Source organism: Aspergillus candidus (genome assembly GCF_002847045.1).
Source record: "Aspergillus candidus strain CBS 102.13 unplaced genomic scaffold BDW47scaffold_38, whole genome shotgun sequence".
NCBI classification, from domain to species: Eukaryota; Fungi; Ascomycota; class Eurotiomycetes; order Eurotiales; family Aspergillaceae; genus Aspergillus; species Aspergillus candidus.
Window position 1 is genome coordinate 139623 of NW_020194043.1, and position 27915 is coordinate 167537.

Consider the following 27915-nt stretch of genomic DNA (forward strand, 5'->3'; position numbering starts at 1 on the left):
TCTTCCGCTTCATCCTGTATCTTCTGCTCCTCGGCGATAAACTCCGGTAGTCGTCGCACCGTCATCGACAGTAATGATCGCGCCCCGCGACCGTGCTGTCCGCTCGGAGTCCGCGTATTATTCAAAAAGTTCACAAAGATGCGGTCCAGCAAGTGCGCGATATCCACGAGCCCCGCATCCCCAGATAAATCCAGAATCTGCTTCCATGATCCCTGATACGCCGGGAACCAAGTGCTGGAAGTGGCCCGCGGCGCCCTCCGCTGCTCACCAGTCGTCCCGACTCCCCTACCACCGCCACCACCCGCCGGAGCCAACGCATTCCGAAACAGCTGCTTCCTCACAGACGACCACTCCTCTCTCCCCTGCACAGCAGTCCCCGTAATCAGCGGCGTCGCAATCTCAATAGCTCCCGGCAACGTCTTCGGAACCTCGGGGCTCCGAATCGTCAGCCTACTCCGCTTGCGCGCCCCATTCCTCTGTCCCCGACTCGAATAATTATGCTTCAGACGCCGCTTCACTTGTTTCCCCGGAACCCAAGCCGGATCGTTGGTCTCCTCGTCGTCGGAGAAGGAGCAGCTTTCGGCAGGCTCGTGCGCTTTCAACGACGTTGGCGGCGGCGAACGCGCGCAGCTTTTACCCCTGCCCTTGCTTTTGCTCTCGGTTTTCTCGTGTTTTGCCCTCGTTCGCAGATCCGCTATGCTGGCTATAATCTCGTTGTGTTTCTCGAGTCGATGGTGTACGGATGTCAAGGGGCGTAACATGCGATTTGCCCATTTCGCGGTCGGTCGGATGTCGCCCATGTTACGCCAATCGCCAATCGCCAATTGTGCGGACTATTCTGCTGAATTCAGAAAGGAAGGGTCAGCATTGCGCCTATATATACACGATTTTCTTTCTTCCGGAGTGAGTGAGTGAAACCGTACCCAATTCTTTGTCTGGCTTATCGGTAATCCATTCTATCCTATCACTGTATTGTCGGTATCCACTCCGAAAAGGAAAAAAACAAAACAAAAAGGGTCCAGCTCCAATGTGAAACCCAAAAACTGTGCTGTTAATATGCACTCTATCAAAAGCGAATAAGTATGCTGTCTCTGGCGATATCAAGCCATAAGATGCAGGTCGGTCTCCAAAAGCACTGGCGTTGTTGTTGTGATCGACGTAAACATGCGACCGGGGCCGAGAGGAAAAGCGCCGTGATCACTAAGCAGGCACAACAAAAGAGACGGTGTCACGTGCTTGCCATACAAAGAGCTTCGAGTTTCTACAGTCAAGAAGAACAAGTTATGAAACCCACATCAAGTGCAGGCTTATGCTAATGATTGCGTCGCCAGTCATATATAAATATAGTATACATACAGAACCATCCAGCATGCAAATCGTCCAACCATGCTATGCACAACTGCCCGCGATGAACAATCAATCATCTCATCCATGCCAAATAAAATCCACAACAACCAAAGAGTAGGGAGATTTCTGCAACAAAAAAAGAATAAATAGAAAACAAAGGCCAAAACAAGGAAAGATCCCGCTCATCCAACGTGTCGTCCCCTTAAACCTAAGGGGTTTTCAATATACCGAAGCTGTTAACACAAATCAAGCAAAGAAGGGAAGGCATATATTTTGGGTTTTCGTTATAAAAGGATCAGCGGAGGGGAAGGTTTTTTTTTTGTTTTATTTTTTTCGCTTTTAAGACGATGTCTTCTTCGAGCCACGGAGCTTGGGGTTGGCGGTGGCGCTGCGCTTCTTCTTGGGGCGAGAGGCGCTGGCTTCACCACCCTCGATGAACTTGAGCAGCTCGTCGATGTTCCGAGCGTCCAAGCCGGTGCCAGCCGCGCCGGACGCCTCAGGTGCGGACTGGCCGACCTGGGGCTGGACCTTGGTGCTGCCGAGAATGCTGCTGCCCATGTTGATCCGACGCAGTCGGCGGGCTTGGATATCCTTGGCGTGCTTCGCGATGGAGACCGCGTTCTGCGTGAGCTGCTCGAGCCACGTCTCGGCCTCCTTGGTGTTGCGGTCCTCGGGGCCCAGCTGGCTGAGGAAGATGTTGTAGGCATCACGCATCTTGCCGACCGCGGCCTTCGAGTCCTGGTCGAGCGCCAGCGCCTGGGCCAGCTGGAACAGGATCGTGGCAGTGTTGATGGACTGCTCGCCGAAGAGCGACTCACACACCGACAGGGACGCCTCGAACCACTTCCGAGAGTCCTTGTACTGCTTCAGATGCTGCAGCATCACAGCGGCGTTGTTCATGGTCGTGATCGAGTCGGGATGGTTGGCGCCGTAGATGATCTTCCACAGATCCATGGCGTGCTTGATGTAAGCCAGGGCGATCTTGGTGTTGCCCGAGGCGTGCTCAAACAGACTGAGGTTGAGGTAGCTCAGGATGGTGTCGGCCGAGTCCACACCAAGAGTACGCTCGGTGACGATGACGGCCTTGCGGGCCAGCTCCACGGCAGCCTCCTTCTCGTCGGTCTGGTAGTAGAGCATGGACAGCTGGTGGTAGAGCTTGGCGACCTCGGGGTGCAGGATGCCGTAGATCTGTTCGTGCAGGGACAGAGACTCCAGGATCAGCTCCTGGCCCAGTTCCTTCTGGTTCTGCATGAGCGAGATACGACCAGCCTCCAGGGCTTCCTCGGCCAGAGAGCTCCGAGGCGAGGCATCCCTCACGAGAGGCACAACGTTGATGATGTCGTCGGGGACAATCGACACGGCGGTCTTGTCCTCCACGACAACGCGGGCCGGGGCTTTCGTCTCACCGCCCTTCTTCTTCTTGTTCTTCTTAGGGGCCTCCTCAGGCCCGTTGCCATTGGCAGCGGGCGCCTTGGCGGGCACCTGGGACTTGGCGAAAGCGAAATCACGGGCGCCGAGCTGGATACCAAGCTTGAGGGAGATGTCACGGAGCAGCTGCAGATGGCGCAGGGTGTTGAACCATCCCGCCTCCAGGGTGAAGGCATATCGGAGGGTGACCTGCTTCTCGATCTCCTCACGCAGGGTCTGCGGGCTGACCTTCTCGAAGGAGAAGTCAGACTCGGGGTAGATCTCGCGCAGGGAGTCGTCAACCTCGGCGCGGGGAGCCGGGTTCACATCCGCACCCAGCAGGCAGTTCAGCAGGTGGGCGAGACAGGATCCGGTGAAGGGAGCAGCGACGTTGCGCAGGTACTTGTTGGCGGTGTGCTTGAACGCACGCGCGATCATCTCCTGCACCAAGAGAGTGGACAGAGCATCAAGGCGAGAGCCCTTCTCCTGGGACATCTGGGCCAGCTTGCCCAGATAACGGATGTTGATACCGCGCTTGTGCAGAAGCTGGCTGAGAGACCGGCCGTCCATGGGGAAGCCGACGTCCCCATCGTGCAGGTCCTGGACGAGCTCAGGCATGACCTTGGTCCGCAGGAAGTCGCAGGTCTGACGGACCTCCTTCTCGTCGCTGGCCCACGCCTCCTTCTCTTCGGCCGTCTGGGGGACCTGGCCGCTGCAGACGTCGGGGTTCAGAGTGAGGGAGAAGCCGGAGATATCAACGCGCTCCTGGTTCAGCTCCTCCTCGCTCTTCTCCTCGGAGCCCTGCTCCTTCGATTCGGATTCGGAGGTCTTCTTAGCGTCTTGCTCGGCCTTGGCGGCGCGGCGGCGCTCAACCTCACCCTTCACGTACTGGCTCATGTTATGTCTCCAGTAGGACTCGATCAGCTCCAACCGCAGGACCGACATCCGATGAGGATAGTCGGTGTTGGCCTGCTCCTCCTGCCAGGCGACATCCAGAGGAGTCACCCGGTAGAGGTCGAGCACGTACTTCCGGCCGTCGGTGCCAAGGAGGCCCTTGGTTTCGACACTGCCTTCCAAGTCGTGGCGCTGGCCCTCCTTGTCCCAGACGGGGTGGTTCTTGATGCGGAGCGCCTTGGACAGCTTCTCGAACACGGGCACGAAGTCAGGGTGGGTCGCGACGACATCCTTGCCCTCAACTCCACCGTAATCGATCTGGTGCTCACCGGGCTCGCGCTGCTTGAAGATACCGGGAACGATGCTCTGGCCGACAATACGCTTGCCCATATAATCGACCACGACGGTTCCGGGGGTGAAGAGGCCGTCAATGTCGAGCTGGTTGACCGCCTTGATACCCAGGACGTCCTTGCCCACCGCCACGCGGGCGGCCTCATCACCACCCTCGGAAGCGAAGGTCCCGACACCGTCGGCACCGAACGAGTAGAAGATGTTGTTGTACACGAAGATCTGGGCATCCCGACCCTCGGTGGGGTTCAGAGGAGCGACCTCACCCTTGGCAACCAGGACGGCGCCCCGGGCCGCCGCCTCGTTGTAATCGGCAAACAGCTTGGACGTGAGGCGCTCGCGGAAGACGCGGTCCTGCACGGTGTCGCGGGGCAGCTCACGGGTGGTCTGGAACTCCTCGTTCCAGTCCCGCAGGGTCTCGGCGTTGTCCACACCGGAGATGAGGTAGTTCTCTTGCGAGCGGGTGATGTCCGGTTGGTGGGCGTTGATGTTGGTCGACGGCGGGGGGACGACCCAGGGGCTGTGGGGGATGGCGTTTTGGAAGGGGAAGGTGGTCAGGAGATCCTTCTGGTTGTTGTACTCCTGGAGAGCCTCGAAGGCGGAGTTGAACGACGGCGACAGGTGCGAGATCAAGGTCAGCAGGGAGTGGGCGCTGCCCTTCTTATTCGGGATGGCCTTGGGGAACGGATCGAACTTGGCGTTCGAGCACTTGTTCACGAAGAATCCAGACACGTGGGCGGTGATCTGGAACTGCTCACCCTCGTTGGTGGTCACCTGCAGGTAGAGCAAGTGGCCCTTCTGGCGCAGATGATACGGGACCGGGTTCCAGGCCGAGAGCGAGATACCCTTGATGGTCTTGGGGAGGGGAGCTTCGGCCCGGGGCAGGATGGTCTTGAGCGCCGAGGTGCCGGCGATCTCGTACTTGGAGAGGGCGTGCTCCTTCTGCGCATCCGGTTTCTCGGAGGCGGCATCGGCGGCGATGGAGTCATGTAGCGACAACCCGGCCTCGACACCCTGCAGGTTGTCCACACGGTCACCGGCGGCACCGACCAGTTCCCGCATGCGCACGACGTGCATGCGGGCCTCCTTCTCGGTGTAGGCGTCCTCGACCAGAACGATTTCGGAGTCGGCCTTCAGGTCGGGGACCTCGGACAATTCGAAAAAGTCATTGATGCGTTCACCGTTGAACTCGAGGTGGAAACAGGTGTACTGGAAGGTGCTGGGAAGCTCGACAATGGATTGCCGGACATCCTGGACCTGTTCCTGGCTGGAAACCTGAAGAGAGATCAATTAACCTAGTGCCCCAAGTGACACCTTTTTGTTTGACAACCTACCATCACCTGGATCTTGTAGGGCTCGTGAGGGAGCTTGACGGTGACCTGGAAAAGGCCTATCGACGGTTAGATTCGGAAGACAACAACAATCCCATCGGACATGCGCAGAGACATACCACCGTTCATCTCCTCCTCCTGAGCACCAGCCTCATGATTTCCATTGGTGAGCTGCTCCGGAGACTCTACCATTCAAGTTAGTGTTGGGCCTCCGCATTCTGGTTTGGTGGGTGATTGGCGTACCTTTCGAGACCTCCTTCTGGCCATTGGACTGCGCCATTCTGACCGATGGGGTGGATCAACAAGGACCAAAGATATTTATATAGAAAAGATAAGATCTATAACCTAAGCTGTCATTCGACAGCTTTCCGACTTCGACCAGCGGGAAGGACGAAACCGTAGGTGTGAGGAAGAGAGAAAAAAAAAGAAAAAGGATAGAAAAGAGAAGAAAATCAAAGGTGATATGATACAAAAGGGCAATTGAAAGTCATGAAACAACCCCGTACCCAAACCGAATGAAGGGAAGGAGAAAAAGAAATGAATCAGATGGATGCAGAAAGGTTGAAGCTGGAGAAAGGTCCGTTTCGGCGAAACCGGGCAAGACAGAAAATTTCGCGGCGGATGCGGAATACCCTCGGAAGTGCTCGGGCGGTGGGAGAAAACCAGCAAAAAAAAATTAACCCACACCAGTCTTGGCCCACAGTCCACACATCGTCACCATGGAGAAAGTGGATTGATCCTTCGTCCCCCACAGAATCAAGAGGATTTGATCTTTGTATTTATTTGTTCAATTGATTTATATCTATTCCGTCATGATACCTCTGTGTGTCATACTATCTTGTCGATAGGACACCCGTCTGTATACTGAATAGAAGTTGACGGTCCGATCCATGGGGCATACCCTATTGGGTTCTCCGCGTGTCCGTACCAAACGACGGACTTCTAGGACTAGGTACCTCCGGAATGTATATATGGGGAGACTCAGGAAACACGTCGGATGCCAACACAGAAGAACCGCAGAACTGGACATGACTCTTAGCTTCGATTCTCCTTGACAATTCATCCGAAAAGCGCGGTATATAAATAGATCGAGAAATCGAGATGTGCGGTATGATATTGACCCACCCCATAGGCCCATACAGTTATAGTCGATACAATGGGGATTGTGATGAGGCCAGTTCGAACAATCTACTTAATTGAATGATACTCTATGTATGACCCTGTTGAGTCGATGAATAATTATAGAAATGCACAGAAAGTCAGCGCACATGAATCAAATGAAGCTTCAGCCACATTTCGCAACATCGGGAATCGCCAAGACGCGCCGATCTCCAGTCATTGAACCCAGTTTAGCGATCCGAGGCGCAGCAAACCCGGAGAATTATCCCCAACCACAACCACCACAACAACAACTGTTGACGTCTCTTCACCTTCTTTTGCCTCTGGACAGCTGGCGGTGTTCTTTCTTCTTGTCACTCCTTTGTTTTCTACTTCCATCTGTTTTTGTTTTTTGTTTCATCTTTCCCCCTCACTCTCTGAACGCGAGTTGCCGTTGTTGATCGACAGCCCCTGGAGTTCACCCACTTCGCTCAATTCCCCTTACAATTTCAGCCACTACGTCACTCTCACCTGAACCAATTTACGGTCGACTCGGGAAACTTTACCACACTCTTTCAAAACTTTCCGCGTCTGATTGGCTTTGTCCTGTTTCGTTAATCCTTCCTGCCCTCTTTGTTTTCCTGATTTTTCAGGTTTCCTCTCTCGTTTCCTTTCCGTTTTTTTTCTCCAACTGTAGGCCAAGCAAATACCGAGCCTTTGGCTCCATCTCTCCTGGCCAATCACATATTTCCCAGGGAAAATGCGATTATATCTCCATGTTCGGCGTCCCATGTCAGTCGCGTCCCAGATGCGGCTGGGTTTATACCGGTCACCCAGAACCCCCCGAGCGGCCATAATCCATTCGGGACGGCCGTTTTCTGGAGGCCCCCCGGTGGGTGCCCCCGATCCTCTAGATCAGAATTTCGAGGAGGACGACAAACGGGGTAACGACTCGGATCACTCGTTCAAATCTACCATGTATAAGATGTTCGAAGCAGCGGCGACCACGTTTGCCTCTATTGCTGTGCTGGGGTAAGCTCATGACTCTATACAGGGTGCGTTCTGTGACTGACTGGGGATCAGGTTGGCGGGGTACTCATACCACCGGTACTATAAATATATCATCTTGGACAAGATGGAGAACGCCTTCAAACCGGGCGATCCCGCCTTGGAAGTAGCCGGGGTGGGGTCGGATAAGCATGATTATCACCACGAAGAGCATTGGATTGCCCGCGATCAACAGCCCGAGGTCGATAAAATCATTTCGGGCGACGTTACTGGCCGCTACTTTTTGTTCATCGGCGAGAAGGGCACGGGGAAGACCTCCATGCTACTCGAAGCCATGCGCAAGATTAATGGGGAGGGCTGCGCCATGTTTGACGCCCATGGGGACCTAGAGATTTTCCGGATCAGATTAGGGAAGGCATTGGATTTCGAATTCCATGAAGAGTGAGTCAACCCCCATTCGTTCGTGCGTGCGGCCTGTCGAACTGACCCTTCTTCTCAGTTACATCGGAAGCCTGTTCAGTATCAAGGGTCCGCGCGACACCACGGCCCTTTTGGATATCGAGCGAGCGTTCAACAAGTTGGAGAAGGTCGCTCTCACGCGGAGACGTGAGGGCAAGCCTCCTCTGATCCTCATCATCAACAGCACCCACTTGGTCCGGGATGACCATGATGGACAGGATCTCCTGGAAATGATCCAGCAACGGGCCGAACAATGGGCCGCCAGTAATCTGGTCACCACGAGTAGGTGTTGGATCCGGCCAACGATACCCGCGAGTTGCAAGTAGCTGACTTTGGACCAGTCATGAATAGCGACGATTACTGGGTCTACGAGCGCCTGAAGCGGTATGCGACCCGCATGGAAGTCATCCCCGTGACGGACCTTCCCAAGACAACAGCCATGGACGCCTTGAAGAAATACCGGAAGCAGTATTACCGCGAGGAGCTCTCCCAGGAGGTCCTTGAGGAGATATACAATAAGATCGGTGGACGGCTGTCTTTCTTGAACCGGATCGCCAAGGCTGATAGCCCCTTGAAGCTCTGCAGGGAGATCTGCAAAGCGGAGAAGACGTGGTTCCTTAACAAGTGCTGGATCCTGGGTGAGGAGATGGATGACGATGTCATGGATGAGCAGAAATTCTCGGTAAGCTCCCGGTCTCTCCACATATTGCCGCGGCCTTTACTGATCAGACCCGACGCTAGTCCGCTGCGATGGTTCTAGCCAAGGCCCTTGTCGATCGCGAAAAGGAAATGGAAAAAGAAATGAAAAACTATGACCCGAAGGAGGGCCATGTCCTCCCGCAGATCCCTCTCCATGAGGCGCGCGAGATCATGACACGAGCCGACTTCATTCAAATGTACGATCACGAAAACATCTTCACGATAGATTCGCGGGCCATGGTCCGCGCCGATTCAGTCCCCATGCAGAATGCTTTCCGCGAGATCTGCTCGCGCCCCGGATTCGACGAGCACCTGGAGGGGACACTCACGCGCATTGGCGATATCGAAAGCTTGGGCCGGACTCGAGAGCTGACGATCAAGGATCTGTGGAATGGTGGGAAATACAATTTGGCCCTGTTGGACAACAAGGGCCGCAGCAGCGGCTCGGCTGAATTTTCGGTGGTGGAGGGGAAAGAGGATGAGGATGATGGAGACGAGACCGAGGTGAAAGTTCCGGTAGAGGTGTCCAAGTGTTCGGGGGCTTGATACATACCCATTTTGATTAGTAGCTACTTCGGCTGAGGGCTCTTGTACAGTACCTAGGCGGATTTGTGTATACCCTTTGTCTTATAGCTCACCATTTGTACGATTTGTACGACATTGTCAAATAGATTTGTTGCAGACGAGTAGATCCGAGTATCTCAATTCGAAATTCCATTAGTTGTTCGATCAGTTATCGCATCATGGTGTTGCTATACCCCGTGCATGGGCACTACATGGAGATCTTATGACATCAGCCTGCCCCAGACGTACATATGTCATCGAAGCCAATACCTATGACGAAGTAAGGGCACGAAATAACCAACTTGTCCGTACGATTAGCACTGTTCTGTTTCTGTGTTAGGTCTTTTCATATAGATCTTTTTCTTTAGAAATAATTATTTGTGGATATCCATCTCTTGATGTTCATTTGTAGATCCTTCTCTTATAGATATGAACGCGACAATGTGCTAGGGTTTCATTCATACACCCGCATCAAGCTTCCATAAACCCACGTTTTAAGCATTACAATTAAGTTCACTCGGGACACATCCTAACTATCCCATTCACTCGGTATGCCTTGAATGGAGTGGGGCGCGGAGTGGCTTCTGCACAAGATAGACTCAGTCGATGGCGCTTGGTGACATCATCACGTCATCACACGTACGACATCCAACCTGCTTTACTTCTCTCTCCCTTCTTCTCTCTACATCATCTGCATCTCTCGCAATATAATATCGCTTCAGACTCTCTTCTTTGTATTCTTCAATTCAATTTATTGAGCACAAGAGGTCAACTCCCAATCCAATCTCCATCATGGCACCTCCAAAAGAGGATATATTCGTAGCCGTCACCCAATCCGCCGAGACCGGCAAGGAAGCCGCACAAACTGAGGTGCGCAAGCTCGTCAGGAAGACTCACCTGGAAAGAGTCCCTCCACCAGTCCGCTATGCTCTCGTCGTTCTCAGCAGTCTGTATCTCAGCTCCGCGCTATTCACACTCTCGTCGCACATCACCGGAGAACTGGGCCGCGTGAGCAAGCACTTCGAGGGCTGGTGGCAGGTGGGGGGATTGGTCGCGTGGAGGGCCGTTGAAGTTGGATTGATGTGGATTTTGGGGTTCGAAGGTGCGATCTTCCTCTTTCTCTAAACAATGGATTGTTTCGCTCTAAGCTAACGCAAGTAATCAAGGCCGAGATGTCTGGTCCCTCGCCTTCCTCGCGCATCTCCCGACCTACGCGCTCCTAGCCTCATTCTACAACATCCGTCCAACAACCATGCTCCTCGCCTACGCGATAACAGTCATCTCCACCGCCGCGCCATTCACCCTCCTCCGCAAATCATCCACTGAGAAAGAATCCCCCGGCGGGACCTCCAGTAACCGCGCCATCGTCCAAGACTGCGCTACAACAATCTACACCACCCTCGCCGCAACCTCCATCTTCACCGTCGCGCTCTCCCTCAGCTACGCAACCTGGCTCCCCGCCCATCTAGTCGTCCACTTCGACTACCTCCCCGACATCTCCGTCGTGCACGCCGGGCCCGCGCGTCTCCCTGTACTTTTCGTGGCGCTGCTCCCCGCCGGCTGGGCCGCGCGAGACTTTCTCTTCGTGAGCTCCACGGGTTCTACAACGGACGATGATGACAGCGACAACGACGAAGACGACACTAACGACAAGGCGGGCAAGGACAAGAAGGAAGGCGAGTATCTCGCCTGTACGGTGTGCCACAAGCTGTGTGGGCAGCTGTCGCCAAAGACGCGGGTGCTCGTTACGCGCACGGCGACCCTCGCTGGTATGCTGGTGCTGAACACCGTTGTCCAGGTCGCGGGCACGGTGCGGGGAGCTGATGTCGAGGGCGCTGCTGCTTGGGGCGCTATCTGGGCTACTGCTGCTGGGGCAGTGGGTGCGACTTATGCGTGGATTGAGGCTGTTGATGGGGTGTAATTGATTGACTGGGAAGTGGGGACTGGGGAAGTGGGCTGAACATAAAAGGGTATCTTTCTTTACTTGTATAATTTATTCTCGTCTGGTTGTGATTGGCGTTCTTTTTTTCTTTTCTCTATCTCATTTTTGCTTTCTTATCTTCATCTTTTCTGTTCTTCACTTCAGCTTGTTCGTCACTATCACAGACCCTTAGTGTAACATCACAAAATGTATAATAATAGGCAACAAAATGGAATGGTTGATGGTTGAATGGATTGCGCGGTCATTATCATTATACATCGCTGAACTGACACGACCACCAAATAGTACCGTACAAACAGAGGCAGACCACCGGAGAGTCTATGCCAGCTAAACAAGCGGGTAATCTAAGATTTGGTAAACGCCAGACGCGCCAAAGAAAGCAAGACAAGAAAGAGGCAACGAGAGAAAAAGAAGAGAGAAAGAAATCAAGAAACCAGAAGCAAGAAAAAATTATCAATATTGATCCATCCCCACCCCATTCAACCCACAAGAACTCGATTCCCCACTCCTCATCTCACCCTCACTCCCCTTCCCCCTCGGCATCAACATCCCCGGATGAAAAACATTGAACACCACAACAGCGGCAACCATCATCGCCCCATCAAGCGCCACAAAGTACCTCTCATTGGTAATCAAATACCCACTCCACCCCTCCGACAGCTCAATCGTGCGGTATATACTCCTCGTGTAGATGCACAGCACGGAAAAGATCATCGCCGCGAACAGCGGCACGAGACTCCCTGACACAGTCTTCAGCAGCCTGTATCGCAGACAGCGGCGGACGAAATCGGCGGCGCAGGCGACGAAAACTGTTATGGAGAACATTTGGAAGACGATCCCCGCGACCATTATGTGTGTGCCCGGGTCGGTGTTGCCGTTGGGTTTGCCGGTTTCGGCGGAGGCCATGCCGCCGCCGATTGCTTGGACGATGAGCGAGATGACGTCGCAGGTGCAGAAGATCCAGAGGTAGAGGCTGGGTGAGAGGATGGAGGATTGCCGGCCGAGGAGGTGGATGAATTGGCCGAGGAGGATGTAGATTCCGGCTGTGAAGAATGTGGGGGCTGTTTTATTTTACTGTTAGTATGATTGTAACGTAGGTAGGTCTGCTTAGAGCGAAGTATAGGGCTGGGGGGGGGGGGGGGGGGGGGGGGTGATGTCTATCACATGGCGTCGCAACCGAGACCCGGCCCCACACACCAATCGATCTGGGGAAGCAGTTGACTTGGAAGTTTGGAAACTCACCGATAATGAGAGTGGAAATCTGCATGAGGAATGCGTTCATGTTGTATGGACATTGCGCTGACCAGGTGCGTCCTACCCAGCCGAGGATTTCCGCTGTATAACAGAGAAGATATCAGCTCATCTCTTCAGACTGCAAGTGTCTCCTGGAAGTGGAAGGCAGAAGAGGGACATACTAAGACACCCCACAGAAAAAACAGCACACCACCAAGTCCGCGTCCACGTCATTTGCACCGTGTGGGCAAGCAGTGAGAGCCCGAAGAGCGCGAGGAACACGATGCCTGCTGCTAGCGAGGGTTGGTAGCCGTATGCGGTGCCATGGCCTTCGATGAGGGCGTAGCAGCCTGTTTGGAGCTGCTTTCTGAAGTCGGACATTTTTGGGTTTTAAAAGACGCAGAATATCTATTCAATGGAGGAGAAAGAAGAGGGGGAGGGAGTCAAAGAGAGAATCAGAGACTATCAATATGAGCAGACAAGCAGACAAGGAAGCCCACTCTCGAATTCCAACCGTCTAGTCCATCAACGTAGGATGGTATGATTTGTGCAATGAATGAATGATGGTGTTAAGTAACAGTGAACCAAACAATTGAGGATGAAAAAGGATATCTGCAGGAGAACAGAAAGCTATGTATCAAACCTGAACTCCCCTAGTCTAGGGATTAAGGGACAGTGGGCTTCCTGAGATCAAACAATCCTCATAACGGAAAAACGGCTCTATACATGAGGGGGAGGGAATAAAAGAGAGAAAAAGCGAAAGATCAAAAATTAAAAACATTTTTTACTACGTCGACTTAATTTACATACTGCGTGTTGCGGGGCGTGGGAAGTATCTCCACCACGGCAGTCTTGTAGGACCTAGGTAAGTATCTGGCAGAAGGCACTAATGGACTATGGGTCTTATCCAATGACTGGTTCTCTAACCTCCAAATCTAGAGTGATTGAACGGATCGACTACTGCAGGATGTCGTTTACCTAGGTAAGTACATAGGCAAGTCCTAGGTGATGTAGGAGAGCAATCTGCATGATACACAACGTGTGACAGTGCACCCTCACAAGCCTACAGTGGAACAACGATCAGGGGCCATGAAACTCCGACACAGAGGTTGAAGCCGGGTTATCCATAGGTAATTAACATACTCGGCAATCATACTACTAGGTAGAGAAGCTCATTTGCAAATCACGAACCAGTTCCTGCTCGCAAAGTCCGCCTATTCGGGTTTAGGGCACGTTCAGGCCGATCCGACGTTCCCGAGTTTCCCCTCTAGTTAGGACGCTTGGAGCATTTCCCCTCCTATAATACAGGACTATTCTGCAACTCCCGCCGCTAGGTCGGTTCAATTTCTGTCCGGCCCTATGCTTGTTCGGACATCATTGTGTCATTGTGTGTCATATGAAGTAGCATTGTGCTTGAAGGAAGACAGAAAGTACTAAAGATTCAGATTCATCGGAAGGATATACACATGGGAACAGAGTGGGTCCCTATCAGAGTGGGTTCGAAGACTTTGGTACTATAGAACTCAACCCGTATATAACAGGACAATCCTCATTATTCTTGCGTTTATGGAAGTTCTAGCCCGCAGCGAGTCATCTCTCAGGGCTGAATTGAGTATCCTTTAGATTGTAGATAGTTTTCACATTTAATTACTGATTGATTATCTACACCCTAGAAAAGAGTGTAAAATATAATAGCGCAAATCAGACTAAACTCCAGAGGGAAATATATCCCGCACATGGCTGGTATATGTAATAAACGTAGTACCTCTCTCCTACTACAAAGCAACTCTGAAAAGCAACTCTTGAACTGTATCTACAAAAGTTGAATACTCATACACTGGGAGAACATGTAATAATCTAAAAAAAATATTTCACGAAAGGTTAAACGTTCCAGCTATTCTACTTGACAATCTCCATAAGACATAGTAGAAGTTCAAGTGATACTTACTATATTAAGCTTGGTAAAAAAATGTAAACAGAGTGAATAAACCAGGATAAGGTTACTCTTTATAGTCTGATTGACTTTATCCAAAGACTCACTCGTCTCATATAAAAGCTTGGTATGAACTCTTCTAATTTCAAATAGCACTCCCATACATGGAGTCAACATTACTACTATTCTTCGTGTTGACTAGACATTCTACTAGGGTGAAAATCTCTGATTGAACAAGGCTGAGCCAACCTGGAAGTCTACATATTGTCAGTTGATGGAGTAATATCTGATGAATAGATCCAAAGGCAATTAAAAGGGCATAACCAGTATTCCTTCAAGTGACCCTGCATATATAGTGAATTAGTGAAAAATTCCATATCAGTCTCTATCAACTCACTAGTAAATAATGCGTCTGCAAGGCCAAAACCTTTATCACTGCGGTATAGTAATTGACAGGACCAAAATATTTGGTATCACTAATGCACGCATTCCCTTTCACTGAATTGTCTTCTTTCCCATTCTCCAACCAAACAGCTTGCTCGATTTTCTTTTCTTCCACAACCCGCTGGTGGGGCTATTCTGCAGGTCGCGGCCCGTAGGGCGGCCAACCGGGATGCCGAAGGGGCTTTTACACCCTTTGATTTGCTTACTTGGGAGGTTCACCCCTTGGCCTCTTTTCCATCGACTTGTCTTGTACTACCGAGCCTGTCATATTGTCAGAAGCGGACCAATAGGAGCAGTCAGGGTTAGGAACTAGGTACTACACCTGGTGCGTCACCTCTCTAGAAGAAGAGGAATAAGTCCATGTATCCATGTGTCAATGAAATGGCCTCCTGCCAATGTTCGCCCAAGCGATTATTGGGTCTGTCTTTGAGTCAAATTCCCAAGCACCAAAGAACAGTACAAGAGATACCAAGCGGATTTGTATGCCAATGGAAACCTGAAACAGAGTCGGGTTTCTGTAGGAAACCCACTGTACCAAGTGCGCATGCCCACAATAAGACACGGTTCGATGTGTATAGAAGTTATTACCTATGTTTTGACCGGTGAAGTTGCAGCAGCACAAGAGTGGATCCTAAATAATTATGTGATGTTTATTCGTTCTGTGAACCAAGCAGAGAGAACAACAAAACTGCTGGATTACAGCAGCAAATGAACGAGAAAGGGGAGAACCGTATCCTGCAGTTCCGCTTTACCTCTGCGGATTCCGTGCCCTTACCCCTTACCGGATTATCCCGTCCAGAGGAAATTTGTTACTACATGCTGCTGGCACCTCGGATCTGGGATCGCCGACTGGTCGCCAACTATGGGAGGCACCACTGCAGTACACACAAATTTATATGGGGAGCACCCGTGCCTACTTACTTCTCTTCTCAGAAAGCCAGTAGTCTACGCAAATCTCTAGGGGCCAAGGTTCCAAAGGAGAGAGATAATGTTAGCGGTCCCCTTCGGTGTAACTACATCAGTAATCTAGACGGTAGTTGGAGTTCATTTGTAGCGCCGTGTTCATAATACCTGTGCTAGTCAAATAGCTAGTCTATGTGAAATTCGGAAAAAGGAAAAGGGAAAAGATAAAGAAAAGTCCCATGGCGAGCCCATCATAAAAGTGCTTGAACATCAATGTGATACCGACGAGTTTCAGTCCCCAATCAATCCTCCGCTAAGAAAAGGAAAAAAAAAAAAAAAAAGGGAATAACATAAAGACTGATCAATAAAACGCAAAAATCCTTTTAACACGTCCCAATGGAAGTTGATATATTAAACAAGAAGAACAGCATTGACACACCCATCGTTCTCGGGGTTATCTAGACGAGTCAGCTTCGTTGTCATATCGTTAGATGGGGGTCAATCTTACTCGTAATCTGTGCCCATTTACCCCAGACGACCTTGCCTGTTGTGGTGACCAAACCCAATTCACTGACGTTGACCTCGAGAACGGTACCCTTGGTCAACACTCCTAATTGCGTGTAGAGAGGGTTCTGCGGGTTCTTCTTCACACTGAGGATCGGCAGCTGCACGGTGACACCGAGTTCGGGATGGGTGACATTGGCCTTCTTCTGACGCAGACCCATGGGACTAGAAAGGATCGCAGCGTTAGCAACACCATCCGTGTCTAGTGCCATCGAAGATGAAGATGGGAGTCTTACCGAATGAATCGCTCGTACTTGACGGGCTTTCTCGTAAAGTCAGGCCCGACGAACGTCGGCTTGGTGATAACACGCTTCCACCCCTTCTTCTTGGTCTTCTTGCCCGTATGGACAACCTTGAACATCTCCTCCTCAGAGATACCGCGCACCTTAGGCACGGGCACGGCGAACTTAGCGGCCTTCTCATTGCGACGGTCCTTGATAGCAGACGACAGCGCCTTGGCGTTCGTGGCATTCGATCGGTCGAGCAGGTAAGCCGGCACAGGGTTCTTGGACTGTTCTTCCGTGCTGGACTTGACGTTCTTCTCTTCCTGGGCCTTGATGCGCTTCCGCATCTGGATCTTCTCCTTGTGGCGCTGCTGCTGGAGCAGCTTGGCCCTCAGGCCGCGAAGGTTCTGAGCATCCTTGGAGCGCTGGTGGCCTTCACGCGCGGTCTTCTTGCGACTCCGTTCATCGTGGTCGAGTCTGATAAGGACGGGCGGGGAATTAGCATCTCCGCCGAAATTTTTTCCTTTTCCCTCTTTTTTTTTCTTCTTTTTTTTTTTTTCTCTTTCGTTTGAATTTTGGGGGCAAAAAGGGTGTTGAGCTTACCGCTTGCCGTGAAGCTTCTGCCACCTCTCAATATACTCGTTCTGGGGCATGGCGACGTCTGGTTGGGAATATGCTGTCGTCTGGGATTTCCGATGGCTGCTGGTGGCTAGACTTCAAGTTTCTTCATCGGGGTCACCTGACTAAATGAGTAATCAGTGGGGCTGATAAGATAACAATCACGTGATTTATCAACCGCCGTCTACGCTCGACTGTCAATCTTCATACGGGTTCAACGCTTCCACTGCTCCAGTGAAGTGGTGTTTTCTATAGGACGGATATTTAACTCTACTATGACACTCATGAAGCTTAGTTTTGATCCGTCGCTCTCGATCTCTAGCAATAGTACTGCAAACAAGAAGCAACTTCTCCATTTCCCGTCAATTCTACCGGGCTAATCCACTAGTCAAACGAAGGCATGTCGTAGGTATCATCGGGATCTGTCTCCAGTTAGCATATGTTGTGAACAGTTAAAGAGGAAATATCGTGGTACCTTTCCCATGAGCAAGAATGTACTTCCGCGTCAAGACCATGGTCTGATCGAACTCAGCAGCCAGCTCTTGCTGCCGCGCCTGGACCCTCTCGTTGCGCTTGGCCGCCCCACTGAGAGCCGCCAGCGCCACATGATACCGCGACACGCGATTGTTAAGCATCATATCGAACGGAGTCGTGGTGGTTCCCTCCTCCATGTACCCGTTGACACTCACACGCTCCAGACGGGGCCGTCCGAAGAGCAAACCTTGCAACTCCGTCGTGTACCCATGGTAGTTGAAGTGGATGGGCCTGTCGGACGTGAACAAGCTATCAAAAACCTCGGTGCCCAGCGCGTGCGGATGCCGCCCTTCGTTCTCCAAGATCATCAGGTCCGTCACGTTGACGACCCGCACGCGGAGCTCGGGACACCGCTGGCGGAGGAGCGCCGCCGCGGCGACCACCTCGAAGGTGAGCTCCGTGCCGATGCCGACCAGGACTACGTCGGGGTCGAGCCCTTCGTCGGTGCTGCAGAATCGCCAGATTGAGGCTCCCGCTCGGCAGTGGTTGTCGGCTTCTTCAGCGCTCAGGTACACCGGCGTCGGCTGCTTGGAGCCCACCATCAGGTTGACGTAGTTCTTTGACTTCAGGCAGTGGTGGAGGGTGGTTAGGAATGTGTTGGCGTCTGGGGGCAGGTAGACTCGGGCGGCGGTGGGTTTGAGGTTCAGGACGGCGCCGATGAAGGACGGGTTCTGGTGCGAGAACCCGTTGTGCTCCTGTCGAGTCCAGGTGCTCGTCTCGATGTAGTTGATGCTGCTGACGCCTTGGTGCCATGTTGTTTCTCGCGCCTGCCTATCGTCAGCGGGGTTGACCTCTCAGTGCGGGTGGGATGCCTACCATTTTCACGAACTTGGCGTACTGCACCATCATCGTGTGCACAATGCCCAAGAAACTCTCGTATGAGGGGAAGATGCCCGTGCGGCCGGTCAGGGTGTATCCCTGCATGAAACCTTGACACAGGTGTTCGCTCAAGACCTCGATAACTCGCCCGCCCTTGGCGTTGGAGAACTGATCCCACTGGAAATTTCTTCCCGTGTGGTTGAGAGCGGCGTCCAACTTATTGCTCTCCAGCTCATCGGGCGAGAACATCCGAACGTTGTGCGGATTCTGAACTAAGGTTTGGTCGATCAGCGTCCCGGCGACCTTCATCGAGCTTTCCTGTCCCGAGTTCTTCACCGCGAACTGTTTCCAGTCGGGGAGGTCGGGTTTGAGGTAGATCTTGTACGCCTCGGGGCGCTGCCCAAGTTTCTTGGAGTCCGTCGTGGGGATTATGGACTTGATCTCATCGGTGATGTCTCCGCTCTCGGTAAAAAGCTCCTTGGGGTTGTAAGACGATAGCCACTTCTGCAGAGCATGGAGCTCTTCCTTGTCAGACTTGGCTTTGGGGAGAGGGACTTGGTGCGAATGGAAAGATCCTTCAATGAATTTTCCATGCAGCTCCTTCGGCCCTGACCATCCCTTGATACATGTTAGTCAAGAAAACGCGTCAAACAACTGTTGACAAACCTTGGGCGTGCGCAAGACAATCATAGGCCATCTAGGCTTCATGATCGGCTCGCCAGATCGTGCAGCCGATTGGATTCTATGGATCTCATTGATCGCCCAGACCAAAGAGGTATGCAGATCGGTATCGATATCGCGTATGTCCTCGACGATGCGAACCTGATACCCGTACCCGGTAAAGAGGGCAATGAGCTCTTTGTTATCCATGCAGCCGAAGACGGTGCGCTCGCTGATCTTGAAACCGTTGACGTGCAGTATGGGCAGGACCGCGCCGGACTCAGCAGGGTCGAGGTATTTGATCGCGTGCCATGATCTAAACATCTTTAGTCAGGGCCAGTCTCGCAGGAGACATTGCCAGAACTCACGTCGCTGTGGGACCAGTCTCTGCTTCGCCGTCGCCAACGACACAGGTAACGATCAGGTTCGGATTATCCATGACCGCACCGAAGGACACGGCCAGGGCATAGCCCAATTCACCCCCTTCGTGGATTGCTCCTGGGGTTTCAACATTGATATGACTGGAGAGCATGTCAGCGGCGTCTAGCAAAATGGCAGCTTCAAGTCAGACAAACCTCGGGAGACCGGCGGTCGTACTGAAAGACGAAATCAACTGTTTCAAGCCCTCGTTGTCCCTGGAATATTCGGGGTAGAACTTCTCCAACGACCCTTCAATCCACAGGGAAGCTAGAATAGCCGGCGCTCCATGCCCCGGTCCAACCACATAGAGCATGTCCAAATGATGTCTCCGAATACAGTAGTTCAGGTGCGAGTATATCAAGATTAATCCGGGACATGTTCCCCAGTGACCTAGTCCCGTTAGCTATGGCCTCTACTGTGTCTGCAACAGGGATCTCACCGAGTAACCGTGGTTTGATATCGTCGTGTGTCAAGTCGCGATCTAATCGCACATTGTCTCGAAGAAAGATCATAGCTAAGAATGTCAGTGTCTATCGCGCACCAGGGTGCGATTCAACCCACCAGCAGCAATGTAGGCCGCCGCCCGGCGGAACTTGTACAGCGCATCGTACGCATGTTGGTCCAGGGCAACATGTTGTAGTTTGACCCCAAGCTGCTCCACAGCATCGGGGAGGTGCGACGGCAATGGCCGAGGATTCGGTCGGTCAATGACTTCTCCAGGCATGATGATCTATTCTATATTATACTTGTCCGAGAGATGTGGTTCAATCTCAAGTGGGAGGTGGGGTGAGGTGAGGTGGTATTTGGATACTTCCGGATCGGGTCCGATTAGGGTTACGAGACGGAAAAACTGCCGCTTTCAAGGACCACGTAAATGACTCGAAAATCTTTGGATCTAGTAGAAGTCAACGACATGAGATAATGGATTGGGCGCGTGCCTGAAGTCAAGTGGCTATTCAAATAGTATCCGGTCGCAGCAGTAGGTCTGACAAGACGTCTGCAATACGTCACTATGGACCGTCTGACATCATGACGTTAACAGGAACGGCAGACAGCTACACCCTGCATAGCTACTGGGTATATTCAGTCTAGGATCCATATGCTAAGAAATTAAATGTATAATTCCTAATTTAATCATCTATCATCGTCACTGTAAGAATAGCTTCCCCAAAAAACACCGCCATCACCAAAATGCCCAACAAAACCATCCTCTCCGTCAACGCAGGCTCCTCCTCCGTCAAAGTAACCTTCTACACCCTCGAAAAGAACCCCAAGCCCATCGCCAACGCAGAAGTCTCCGGCATCACAGCTCCGCCGCCCAAGCTGAAATACATCCACGGGACGACCGAGCGCAAAGAAAAGGTCGATCAATCCATCAGCACGCCGCAGGATGCCTTCAAATTCCTCCTCCAGCACTGCTTCTCGGACCCCGAGCTGGAGGTCACCAGCAGCGACGACCTAGCGTATATCTGCCACCGCGTCGTCCATGGCGGGAACTACAAAACCAGTACGGTCATCACAGACGAGACGTACCACCACCTCGAGGAGTTAGAGGATCTAGCCCCGCTGTACGTATTATCCATAGTCCCTCACTTTCCCTTCATCCTATTGAAAAAGCACCTTTTTCTAAAAGTGAATAGACACAACTTCTCCGCCCTCGAAATCATCCGCGTCTGCAAACAAGAAATGCCCAGCGTGAAAAGCATCACCTTCTTCGACTCGGCCTTCCACCAAACGATGCCCGAGTGCGTCCGCACGTACCCCATCGACCAGCGCATCGCGCGCGAGAAGCGTCTCCAGAAGTACGGCTTCCACGGCATCAGCTACTCGTATATCCTCCGCGCTGTGGCCGAGTTCTTGAATAAGCCGCCGGAGAAGACGAGTGTTATTGCGTTGCATGCGGGGAGTGGGGCTTCGATTTGTGCTATCAAAGATGGGGAGTCGGTTGATACTTCGTGAGTTCTCCCTTTGTTATTTGTATGTAAGGGGAGGGAATAGTGAGTGGGATAGAGAGGGAACTAATGGATGTTGTGTAGGATGGGTCTTACGCCTTTGGCGGGCTTGCCCGGGGCGACGAGGAGTGGGAGTATCGATCCTTCGTATGTATACTTACCTTATCTACACCCCTACCAATGTTGTTCTACACAGCTAACCTATTACCTAGCCTGGTCTTCCACTACACCAGCGATGCAGGGAAACGCACCCCGGGAAGCACAAGAAATATGCACATCAGCACGGTACGCTACTCAGTATATAGATACATATATATACAAGCTAATAAACCAAAAGGCCGAAGAAATCCTCAACAAACAATCCGGCTGGAAAGCCCTAACAGGCACCACCGACTTCTCGCAAATCGCGGTGCCCAACCCCCCCAGCGCAGCCCACAAACTCGCCTTCGACATCTTCGTCGACCGCATCGTCGGCTTCGTGGGCAACTACTTCGTCAAGCTGGACGGGGCCGTCGACGCGATTGTCTTCGCGGGTGGCATTGGCGAGCGGAGCGCTATGTTGAGGAAGGCTATTGTTGACAAGGTGCGGTGTTTGGGGGTGGCGCCTGTTGATGAGGCGGCTAATGAACGGGGGTTTGGGAATGGGGATGGAGATGGGAATGTGATTGATGTTTCAGGGAGTGGTGGGAAGGGTCCGAAGGTGTTGGTTTGTCAGACGGATGAGCAGGTGAGTCTTTTTTTTCCTCCTCTTCACTTCTTATCTGTTTCTCTTTGGATATGAGTGGTGTGTGCTGACGTGACATAGTTCGAAATGGCATACAACTGTATCCAGACATACGGGGACAAAATCTAGGTTGTATTTCCGGACAGTAAACAATCTCCATCAGGTACAGAAGACTACGTGGATGGTATCAATATCGATAGTATATACATACCATCAGGTACCTAATTGAAATATTCAATAATGAAACAAGACCATAAGTCTCCATAACCAGACCCGTTACCTTAAATAGATGATATATCTACGAGACAAGTGGAGAAGCGATCAACAGGACTGAAAGAAGCCCAGACCAGGTCAAGATCCGAGTTGTTATCACGTCCATTTCTTGTCATTCATCTGGGGTAACCTCTGTCCTGTCCTCCCTCAACTGGTCCGGCGGGGGTAGGTGGGTAGATAGGTAAGTACCTAGGTAGCAACGAGATATACAAAAGAGAAGAGAAAAAAGGTATCAACAGGGCACTACAAACCACCCCTCCCCATCTGTCATTTGATTGTATCGATCTCGAAAGATAAGGGAAGAAAGTCCAACTAGATCCATTTTGATTTTCTTCTTTTTTTCCTTTTGAATATGCCTTGTTTCCCTCAAAAATTCCCGTGAGTGTCCCACTTTTTCTCTCTCCTCTTCCTTGTCTAACCGCCAACAGGATCGTAGCCGGGGGGGAAGAGAAGACATTTGAAAAAAAGATTTCATGAAACAGGTTGTTGGATTATGACAAGAGATGATGATAAAAAAAAGTGGTCCATTTTTGGTTTTGGATTTTTTTGACTTCTCCCGGGAATTCCCCACACACAGAACACAGAATCAAGAAGAAAAAAGAGGAAGAATAAAAAAAAGATCCATCTAGTACTCGGAGCTGCTCTGGGGGAACTCGAAGACAACGTTGCGGCCGGTGAGTCGGCGGTAGACCTCGCCGTAGGCGTCCAGGCGGTGGTCAACGCCGCCGCGCTCCTTCTCGTCCAGGATAACCTTGAGGGTCTTGCTGCCGTCCTCCTTGGTGCGGACGCGCTTGCCGACGATCTCGACGGGGTAGACGAGGTCGGTCAGGATGTTGTCGTGCACGGCGGTCAGAGTGCGCGAGCGGGGGCGCTTCTGCTTCTGGTTGGTGCGCGAGTTGACGGAGCGCTTGGGGCGCGACAGGATGCGGCGCTGAGCGACGAAGAGGACGTGGCGGTCGGAGAACTTCTTCTCGAGCTCACGGGTCAGGCTATTGTTTGTTAGTTTTTGTCGTCATTTTTTGTCAATCAAGGGAAGTCGTAGGCGTACCGCTGCTGGATCTTGTGGAAGGCCTGGAGCAGAGGGACGGGGACGAAGACGATGACGGCCTTCTTGCCCTGGCCAACCTCAACCTGTGAAAAGTGTGTTAGAATCGCGCATAGTTATAGGTAGTAGAGTTGTGCAGTAGAGCCGTGCTGTGTGGGAGCCCCTCCAATGCCACCGCTGCTGTCTTTGTCGAGATCAAAATTTCTTGTCCAGTCCATGTCCATAATCCATCGTATGTCGACGTCGTTCTGGTCGTCCTCCAGTATCCCGACACTGTCTCTCATTGTGTATCCGCACACACAGCCAGATGTTGATCCCATCCCACCAAGTTCAACAGATCCCCAAAATCCACGTTTAACCCGCGACGACATCCAGTCCAACAGCAATGGCATTGACAAAAAAGCAACAGCAACAGCAACCACACGGGAACTCCAAGAAAAGATAAAGGATAACCTACCTCACGGGCAGACACAAACTGCAAAGGCCTGAGGGTGGCCTTCAGATCGGTTGTGTTGTTCTCGAGGTCATAGAGAGCGCCGGCGATCGCGGTCTCCAGCTCGGAGGGGTTCTGCCGCGACGGCGAGTTCAGGGCGATCTTGTTGATGGCAGCCATTATTGCAGACGAGCGACGGGGAGCTGGCTGTCCTGCTGGTGGGGGGAGGGGAGGCGGGTTGAGGTTGTCCTGGTGGTTGACGGTCGTGAAGATTCGATTAATTATTCTCGTCCTAGTCGGTCAGGCCGCCCAGCAGTAATTCGATCAGTCAGTTCTGCCCGTGTGGGATCGGAGACTCGGCCTCTCGCTTAGCCTATGCCACTTCGGGGTTAGCGTGGGTAAAGCCCGGCTAGGGGACGCTTGGGTCCCGTGACTCCGCTGCCCTTATGACTAATCATTCACCTCTTGACTTGGCCTACGAGTGATGTTATAGACGCCTTTTAAGTACAATGCTCGAGTCGTTCAATGTATGCTACTAATCCAACTATCCAGTGGATCATAACCCCAGACATCCGCACAGGGTGAACATGACTGTTCCCAAGGCTTACTCCTATCATGTGACTATGCTAGATCGAGTCGAGATCGAAACTATACTATTCAATAAATAATCCGATATCTTAAAGACAGTGTAAATGAATAAATCTGGAAGAAATATAAATCATAAATAATACGGCAACGCCGAAAGAATTTGACCCATGCCACGCGCCTCAAAAAAAGCAGCAACGAGTACTTACACTATACGATATCATTCCCCATGCCCTGTAATCAACCGGGTTCAGGGACACGATGAACGAAAGAGAACAGAACGGAGCAAGCAAATAACATAAGAGAGAGAATATAAAAAAAACAAAAAAAAATAAAAAAGAAAAAACTTTACAAAACAACCAGACTATCCCACCAGGATCAACAGGCACAGCCTTCTTTCGCCGTCGCCGCGGATCGTTCGCCCAGGTTGACCCGCGAATCCTCCGCCGGCCGCGCACCCCCAAGGGTGGTCTGTCCCGTTCCAGCACCGGGCCCACGGCCGCTCTTCAGGCTGCTCTCTGGGATGGCATTGGCGATGGCGGTGAAGACATCGACGACATTGACTCCCGTCTTGGCGCTGGTCTCGAAGAACAGCAGGCCCTCCTCCTCCGCGTAGGTACCCGCCTCCTGAGTCGACACCTTGCGGGCATCCCCCGGGGCAGCCTCCTGCTCCTCTTCCTCCTCGTCGTCCGCCTGGTTCTCGCCATCGGTACCTTCTCCCTCTCCGGTGGGGGTCGCGCCCTCGTCGGTGGCCGCAGACTCACCGGGCGTCTCGCTCCCGTCGTTGGTCAAGTCCAGCTTGTTGCCCACGAGGGCGATCACGATCCCGGGACTCGCTTGGCGCTGCAGCTCGGCGACCCAGTGCTTGGCCTTGGTCAGCGACGACGGCTTGGTCACGTCGTAGACCACCAGGGCCGCCTGGGCGTTACGGTAGTACATGGGGGCGAGCGAGGCGAAGCGCTCCTGACCGGCGGTATCCCAGATCTCGAACTTAATCGTGCGGGTGGGGAGAGAACATTTTTGAGTGAGGAAGGCCGCTACAAGGCGAAAACGTCAGCGGATCGGTCCTCTGTCACACACTATCACCTCATCACAAGGTCTCCATATGGAAGTGGACTCCGGCTTACCTCCAATGGTCGGCTCCTTATTCTCTTGGAAGTCGTTGTTGACGAATCGTAGGACGAGCGACGACTAGGTAATCACAGCCGGTGTCAATATCTCCCCGATCATCCCGTGTACCACCCGAGCAGAGATGGAAGAGACATACCTTTCCCACGGCGGCCTCACCCAAAAGTACCAGTTTGACACTACTGCTGGGCTTCGGCGTATTTGCGCTAGTTGACTCAGACATGACGGCGGGGGGGGCCCAACTCGAGGGACTAGCCAGAGACAAACTTAGGTCGTTTTGCAGGGACTAACAGCGCGGGCGTATTCAGCTCGTGAGGGGCAGATCGGGTCGGCAAGTAGACCCCGTCGTAGGGCTTTCGAGGGGGCCTGATGAACCAGACGACGTCAGCGAGAACACGAGGGAGCGAGCGAGACGGCAAGGGACAGGGGTTGCGGGGGGGGGATGGGGGGGGGGTTTGAGCGCAGACAAATCAATGAGGTGACAACAGACCAGTAAGATGGAAAATAGCGGTGGACGTATGAACGGGGAAGTACACCGTCGCAAGGAAGTGGAGGATGGATACCCAGTGAGGCGGAGTCTTAGCAAGATGGTTGGAGCGATTCCAGTAAATTGGCTCTGGACTCTGTATGTCGGTCTGGAGGCGTTAGGTAGTAGCAGTAATAGTTGGTAGTGGTAGTAATCGGAGGTAGTAATGGGGGATGTCGAAGGAGGAGGTAGTTCGGTAGTACGTAAGGTAGTCTCTCTCTCTCTCGGTGGTGACGGTAGTTGAGGCAGCCTAAAGCCGACTAGCGTGGCCCAGCCCGAACAGCCCCAGTCACGGGATGTCCTGCCCTGATATCATCAACGGTTCAGCAGAGCCTTGGAGGAACGAGGGGTTGAGGACCGCAAAAGTCAAAACAATAGCAACGCCATGACAGAGATGATCGTGCTGATGGTCGTTCTGGTAGAAAAGTAGAGCATTGTGACGGCGCTGTCTCTGAAATTGTATCTCTTTCCATTCTTCAGAATCCACCGAAATCTATAGCACCTTTTATGTTGGCTACTGCGGCAAGTGGGAATACCGCCATTCCAACTCACAACTGCCCAGAGGTCGTCATCAACCATGATTAAGAAAAAAAGTACCATCGGAAGAATAAGTAACTGCAGACCCAAATCCTCAACAATAAATAGAGTGACCAAGGACCCAATGGCCCAAATCACGGTGTGTATGATTGGTACAGGACATACACTCGGCCGGTGACAAAGACCCATACAAAAACCACCCCTCCACGGTCCTGGCACGCGGCAAAAGCCAAGACCAGTATACTTCTTCCTCTGTTGAGCCATGACGTGCCCCCCCGACATCTGCCCACACATCGTGATAATAGTCACCCATCGATTTTCTCTGGCAATCGGGTTACACTTGTCAACGTAGCACAGCGTGATTTGCGCAGGTCGTCTCATCGCTGCCCAAACACAAGACCACCCATGTCTACCCGTCGAACGCCTGGAATCCTAACCCCGGAAGGCGGATCCACTTCGAGATAATGTTTTAGTTGTCTTGGAATTAAAGCTGGCAAATCACGTCCGACTCCGCCTGTGTGCTCCCGTCATTGATGGATTCCAGGGACACATCTGTAAAACGGCGGGATGGGGGAGGGGGACCGTGGGCCCATGACTCGTTGGCACTGGGTTCTACCTGACCCTCATTCTACCCAAGCATGATTGGCGGGTCTGGACTTTGGGGAACATACCCAAAATTCTAACGGCGTCCCAAAATTATATGAAACCAGCAAAATATAAAAATAAATAAAAATAAGAAAACCATGGTAGAATAAATGTGCAGCAAGGTTAGGGCAGTGAACGCAAGGCACACCTGCTTCCATTCGGAACGCACGTTGTCAAGGTGATGTACACGCACAAAAGCCATTGCGAAATCCCCGCGCTGACAAACATACAAACCAAGGGAACAACACAACTAGAGGTCTGTAGTCAAGTAAGATTGATAACGGTAATAATAATAATAATAATCAGGTTAAAAAAGCGAGTGTGAAAATAAAATCGATAACTGCTGACCGCGAGGTCTTAAGTTCTAGTCTTGGTATCAACCCATGTATCCCAAAATCAAACCATGCCGTCTATGCCAAACGCCCGAATAACTCAAATCCAAAATAGCAAGTCCAATGAAATAAAAAGAAAGAAATCACTTTTTGGGTGAACAGATCGTAGATCTGCCGGCGAATCGTGTCGATGAGAGATTAAAGATATAAGTCGGGTGAAAAAGAATGGCGCGTCGAAGAAGAAATGCCATCCGGATGCCGATGACGAACGGTATTAAGAAAGTAT

General features: G+C 52.0%; 10 protein-coding genes across 10 annotated transcripts; 4 read left to right on the forward strand and 6 right to left on the reverse strand.

Moving 5' to 3' along the window:
* The first annotated feature begins 456 nt into the window (after positions 1-456).
* On the forward strand, positions 457-1190 carry BDW47DRAFT_109194 (uncharacterized protein). Its single transcript, XM_024813407.1, has 2 exons — positions 457-841; positions 924-1190. Exon 1 carries the CDS (start codon positions 498-500, stop codon positions 756-758), a length of 261 nt encoding a protein of 86 aa, XP_024670160.1. The 5' UTR covers positions 457-497; the 3' UTR covers positions 759-841; positions 924-1190.
* A 93-nt stretch (positions 1191-1283) lies between these two features.
* Positions 1284-5908, reverse strand: BDW47DRAFT_109195 (translation initiation factor 3 subunit CLU1). The gene is made up of 4 exons (XM_024813408.1): positions 5571-5908; positions 5447-5512; positions 5331-5386; positions 1284-5271 (listed from the first exon to the last, which is right to left on the reverse strand). The coding sequence occupies exons 1-4, from the start codon at positions 5605-5607 to the stop codon at positions 1687-1689; spliced, it is 3744 nt and encodes a 1247-aa protein (XP_024670161.1). The 5' UTR covers positions 5608-5908; the 3' UTR covers positions 1284-1686.
* An 843-nt stretch (positions 5909-6751) lies between these two features.
* On the forward strand, positions 6752-9277 carry BDW47DRAFT_109196 (ATP-binding protein). The gene is made up of 5 exons (XM_024813409.1): positions 6752-7457; positions 7509-7874; positions 7933-8174; positions 8234-8574; positions 8634-9277. Exons 1-5 carry the CDS (start codon positions 7186-7188, stop codon positions 9135-9137), a joined length of 1725 nt encoding a protein of 574 aa, XP_024670162.1. The 5' UTR covers positions 6752-7185; the 3' UTR covers positions 9138-9277.
* Positions 9278-9816: 539 nt separating this feature from the next.
* On the forward strand, positions 9817-11330 carry BDW47DRAFT_109197 (uncharacterized protein). Its single transcript, XM_024813410.1, has 2 exons — positions 9817-10257; positions 10322-11330. The coding sequence occupies exons 1-2, from the start codon at positions 9948-9950 to the stop codon at positions 11074-11076; spliced, it is 1065 nt and encodes a 354-aa protein (XP_024670163.1). The 5' UTR covers positions 9817-9947; the 3' UTR covers positions 11077-11330.
* Positions 11331-11550: 220 nt separating this feature from the next.
* On the reverse strand, positions 11551-13004 carry BDW47DRAFT_132929 (RTA1 domain-containing protein; the record flags this gene model as incomplete). Its single annotated transcript, XM_024817699.1, has 3 exons — positions 12513-13004; positions 12340-12432; positions 11551-12158 (listed from the first exon to the last, which is right to left on the reverse strand). The coding sequence occupies exons 1-3, from the start codon at positions 12709-12711 to the stop codon at positions 11551-11553; spliced, it is 900 nt and encodes a 299-aa protein (XP_024670164.1). The 5' UTR covers positions 12712-13004.
* A 2931-nt stretch (positions 13005-15935) lies between these two features.
* On the reverse strand, positions 15936-17058 carry BDW47DRAFT_109199 (rRNA-processing protein NSA2). The gene is made up of 4 exons (XM_024813411.1): positions 17002-17058; positions 16411-16875; positions 16119-16339; positions 15936-16068 (listed from the first exon to the last, which is right to left on the reverse strand). The coding sequence occupies exons 1-4, from the start codon at positions 17049-17051 to the stop codon at positions 16022-16024; spliced, it is 783 nt and encodes a 260-aa protein (XP_024670165.1). The 5' UTR covers positions 17052-17058; the 3' UTR covers positions 15936-16021.
* A 342-nt stretch (positions 17059-17400) lies between these two features.
* BDW47DRAFT_127505 (putative phosphoketolase) lies at positions 17401-20173 on the reverse strand (the record flags this gene model as incomplete). The annotated part of the gene is made up of 8 exons (XM_024816727.1): positions 17401-17438; positions 17492-18317; positions 18367-18987; positions 19036-19345; positions 19398-19550; positions 19605-19839; positions 19889-19963; positions 20011-20173. 8 exons carry the CDS (start codon positions 20171-20173, stop codon positions 17401-17403), a joined length of 2421 nt encoding a protein of 806 aa, XP_024670166.1.
* A 408-nt stretch (positions 20174-20581) lies between these two features.
* On the forward strand, positions 20582-22399 carry BDW47DRAFT_53350 (putative acetate kinase). Its single transcript, XM_024819257.1, has 6 exons — positions 20582-21017; positions 21090-21404; positions 21486-21548; positions 21614-21686; positions 21739-22128; positions 22207-22399. The coding sequence occupies exons 1-6, from the start codon at positions 20641-20643 to the stop codon at positions 22252-22254; spliced, it is 1266 nt and encodes a 421-aa protein (XP_024670167.1). The 5' UTR covers positions 20582-20640; the 3' UTR covers positions 22255-22399.
* Positions 22400-23008: 609 nt separating this feature from the next.
* On the reverse strand, positions 23009-24139 carry BDW47DRAFT_109205 (40S ribosomal protein eS7). The gene is made up of 3 exons (XM_024813412.1): positions 23901-24139; positions 23447-23529; positions 23009-23387 (listed from the first exon to the last, which is right to left on the reverse strand). Exons 1-3 carry the CDS (start codon positions 24054-24056, stop codon positions 23024-23026), a joined length of 603 nt encoding a protein of 200 aa, XP_024670168.1. The 5' UTR covers positions 24057-24139; the 3' UTR covers positions 23009-23023.
* A 380-nt stretch (positions 24140-24519) lies between these two features.
* Positions 24520-26208, reverse strand: BDW47DRAFT_53400 (Rab family GTPase). Its single transcript, XM_024819258.1, has 4 exons — positions 26080-26208; positions 25729-25955; positions 25589-25652; positions 24520-25498 (listed from the first exon to the last, which is right to left on the reverse strand). Exons 2-4 carry the CDS (start codon positions 25810-25812, stop codon positions 24840-24842), a joined length of 807 nt encoding a protein of 268 aa, XP_024670169.1. The 5' UTR covers positions 25813-25955; positions 26080-26208; the 3' UTR covers positions 24520-24839.
* Positions 26209-27915: the final 1707 nt, after the last annotated feature.

What these genes read in the sequence shown, in the direction of transcription:
- BDW47DRAFT_109194 (XM_024813407.1), top strand. Translation starts at nt 498, where the DNA reads ATGCTTCAGACGCCGCTTCACTTGTTTCCCCGGAACCCAAGCCGGATC.
- BDW47DRAFT_109195 (XM_024813408.1), bottom strand. Translation starts at nt 5,607, where the DNA reads ATGGCGCAGTCCAATGGCCAGAAGGAGGTCTCGAAAG. An exon ending in CCAGAAGGAGGTCTCGAAAG is followed by an intron (nt 5,513 to 5,570) that starts GTACGCCAATCA and finishes CTTGAATGGTAG; the next exon opens with AGTCTCCGGAGCAGCTCACC. An exon ending in CCTACAAGATCCAGGTGATG is followed by an intron (nt 5,272 to 5,330) that starts GTAGGTTGTCAA and finishes ATCTCTCTTCAG; the next exon opens with GTTTCCAGCCAGGAACAGGT.
- BDW47DRAFT_109196 (XM_024813409.1), top strand. Translation starts at nt 7,186, where the DNA reads ATGCGATTATATCTCCATGTTCGGCGTCCCATGTCAGTCGCGTCCCAG. An exon ending in CAGTAATCTGGTCACCACGA is followed by an intron (nt 8,175 to 8,233) that starts GTAGGTGTTGGA and finishes ACTTTGGACCAG; the next exon opens with TCATGAATAGCGACGATTAC. An exon ending in TGGATGAGCAGAAATTCTCG is followed by an intron (nt 8,575 to 8,633) that starts GTAAGCTCCCGG and finishes ACCCGACGCTAG; the next exon opens with TCCGCTGCGATGGTTCTAGC.
- BDW47DRAFT_109197 (XM_024813410.1), top strand. Translation starts at nt 9,948, where the DNA reads ATGGCACCTCCAAAAGAGGATATATTCGTAGCCGTCACCCAATCCGCC. An exon ending in GTGGATTTTGGGGTTCGAAG is followed by an intron (nt 10,258 to 10,321) that starts GTGCGATCTTCC and finishes CAAGTAATCAAG; the next exon opens with GCCGAGATGTCTGGTCCCTC.
- BDW47DRAFT_109199 (XM_024813411.1), bottom strand. Translation starts at nt 17,051, where the DNA reads ATGCCCCAGAACGAGTATATTGAGAGGTGGCAGAAGCTTCACGGCAAG. An exon ending in AAGTACGAGCGATTCATTCG is followed by an intron (nt 16,340 to 16,410) that starts GTAAGACTCCCA and finishes GATCCTTTCTAG; the next exon opens with TCCCATGGGTCTGCGTCAGA. An exon ending in TAAATGGGCACAGATTACGA is followed by an intron (nt 16,069 to 16,118) that starts GTAAGATTGACC and finishes TGACTCGTCTAG; the next exon opens with ATAACCCCGAGAACGATGGG.
- BDW47DRAFT_53350 (XM_024819257.1), top strand. Translation starts at nt 20,641, where the DNA reads ATGCCCAACAAAACCATCCTCTCCGTCAACGCAGGCTCCTCCTCCGTC. An exon ending in TTAGAGGATCTAGCCCCGCT is followed by an intron (nt 21,018 to 21,089) that starts GTACGTATTATC and finishes AAAAGTGAATAG; the next exon opens with ACACAACTTCTCCGCCCTCG. An exon ending in GGGGAGTCGGTTGATACTTC is followed by an intron (nt 21,405 to 21,485) that starts GTGAGTTCTCCC and finishes GATGTTGTGTAG; the next exon opens with GATGGGTCTTACGCCTTTGG.
- BDW47DRAFT_109205 (XM_024813412.1), bottom strand. Translation starts at nt 24,056, where the DNA reads ATGGCTGCCATCAACAAGATCGCCCTGAACTCGCCGTCGCGGCAGAAC. An exon ending in AGTTTGTGTCTGCCCGTGAG is followed by an intron (nt 23,530 to 23,900) that starts GTAGGTTATCCT and finishes CACTTTTCACAG; the next exon opens with GTTGAGGTTGGCCAGGGCAA. An exon ending in TTCCACAAGATCCAGCAGCG is followed by an intron (nt 23,388 to 23,446) that starts GTACGCCTACGA and finishes AACAAACAATAG; the next exon opens with CCTGACCCGTGAGCTCGAGA.
- BDW47DRAFT_53400 (XM_024819258.1), bottom strand. Translation starts at nt 25,812, where the DNA reads ATGTCTGAGTCAACTAGCGCAAATACGCCGAAGCCCAGCAGTAGTGTC. An exon ending in GTGAGGCCGCCGTGGGAAAG is followed by an intron (nt 25,653 to 25,728) that starts GTATGTCTCTTC and finishes GTGATTACCTAG; the next exon opens with TCGTCGCTCGTCCTACGATT. An exon ending in TAAGGAGCCGACCATTGGAG is followed by an intron (nt 25,499 to 25,588) that starts GTAAGCCGGAGT and finishes TTCGCCTTGTAG; the next exon opens with CGGCCTTCCTCACTCAAAAA.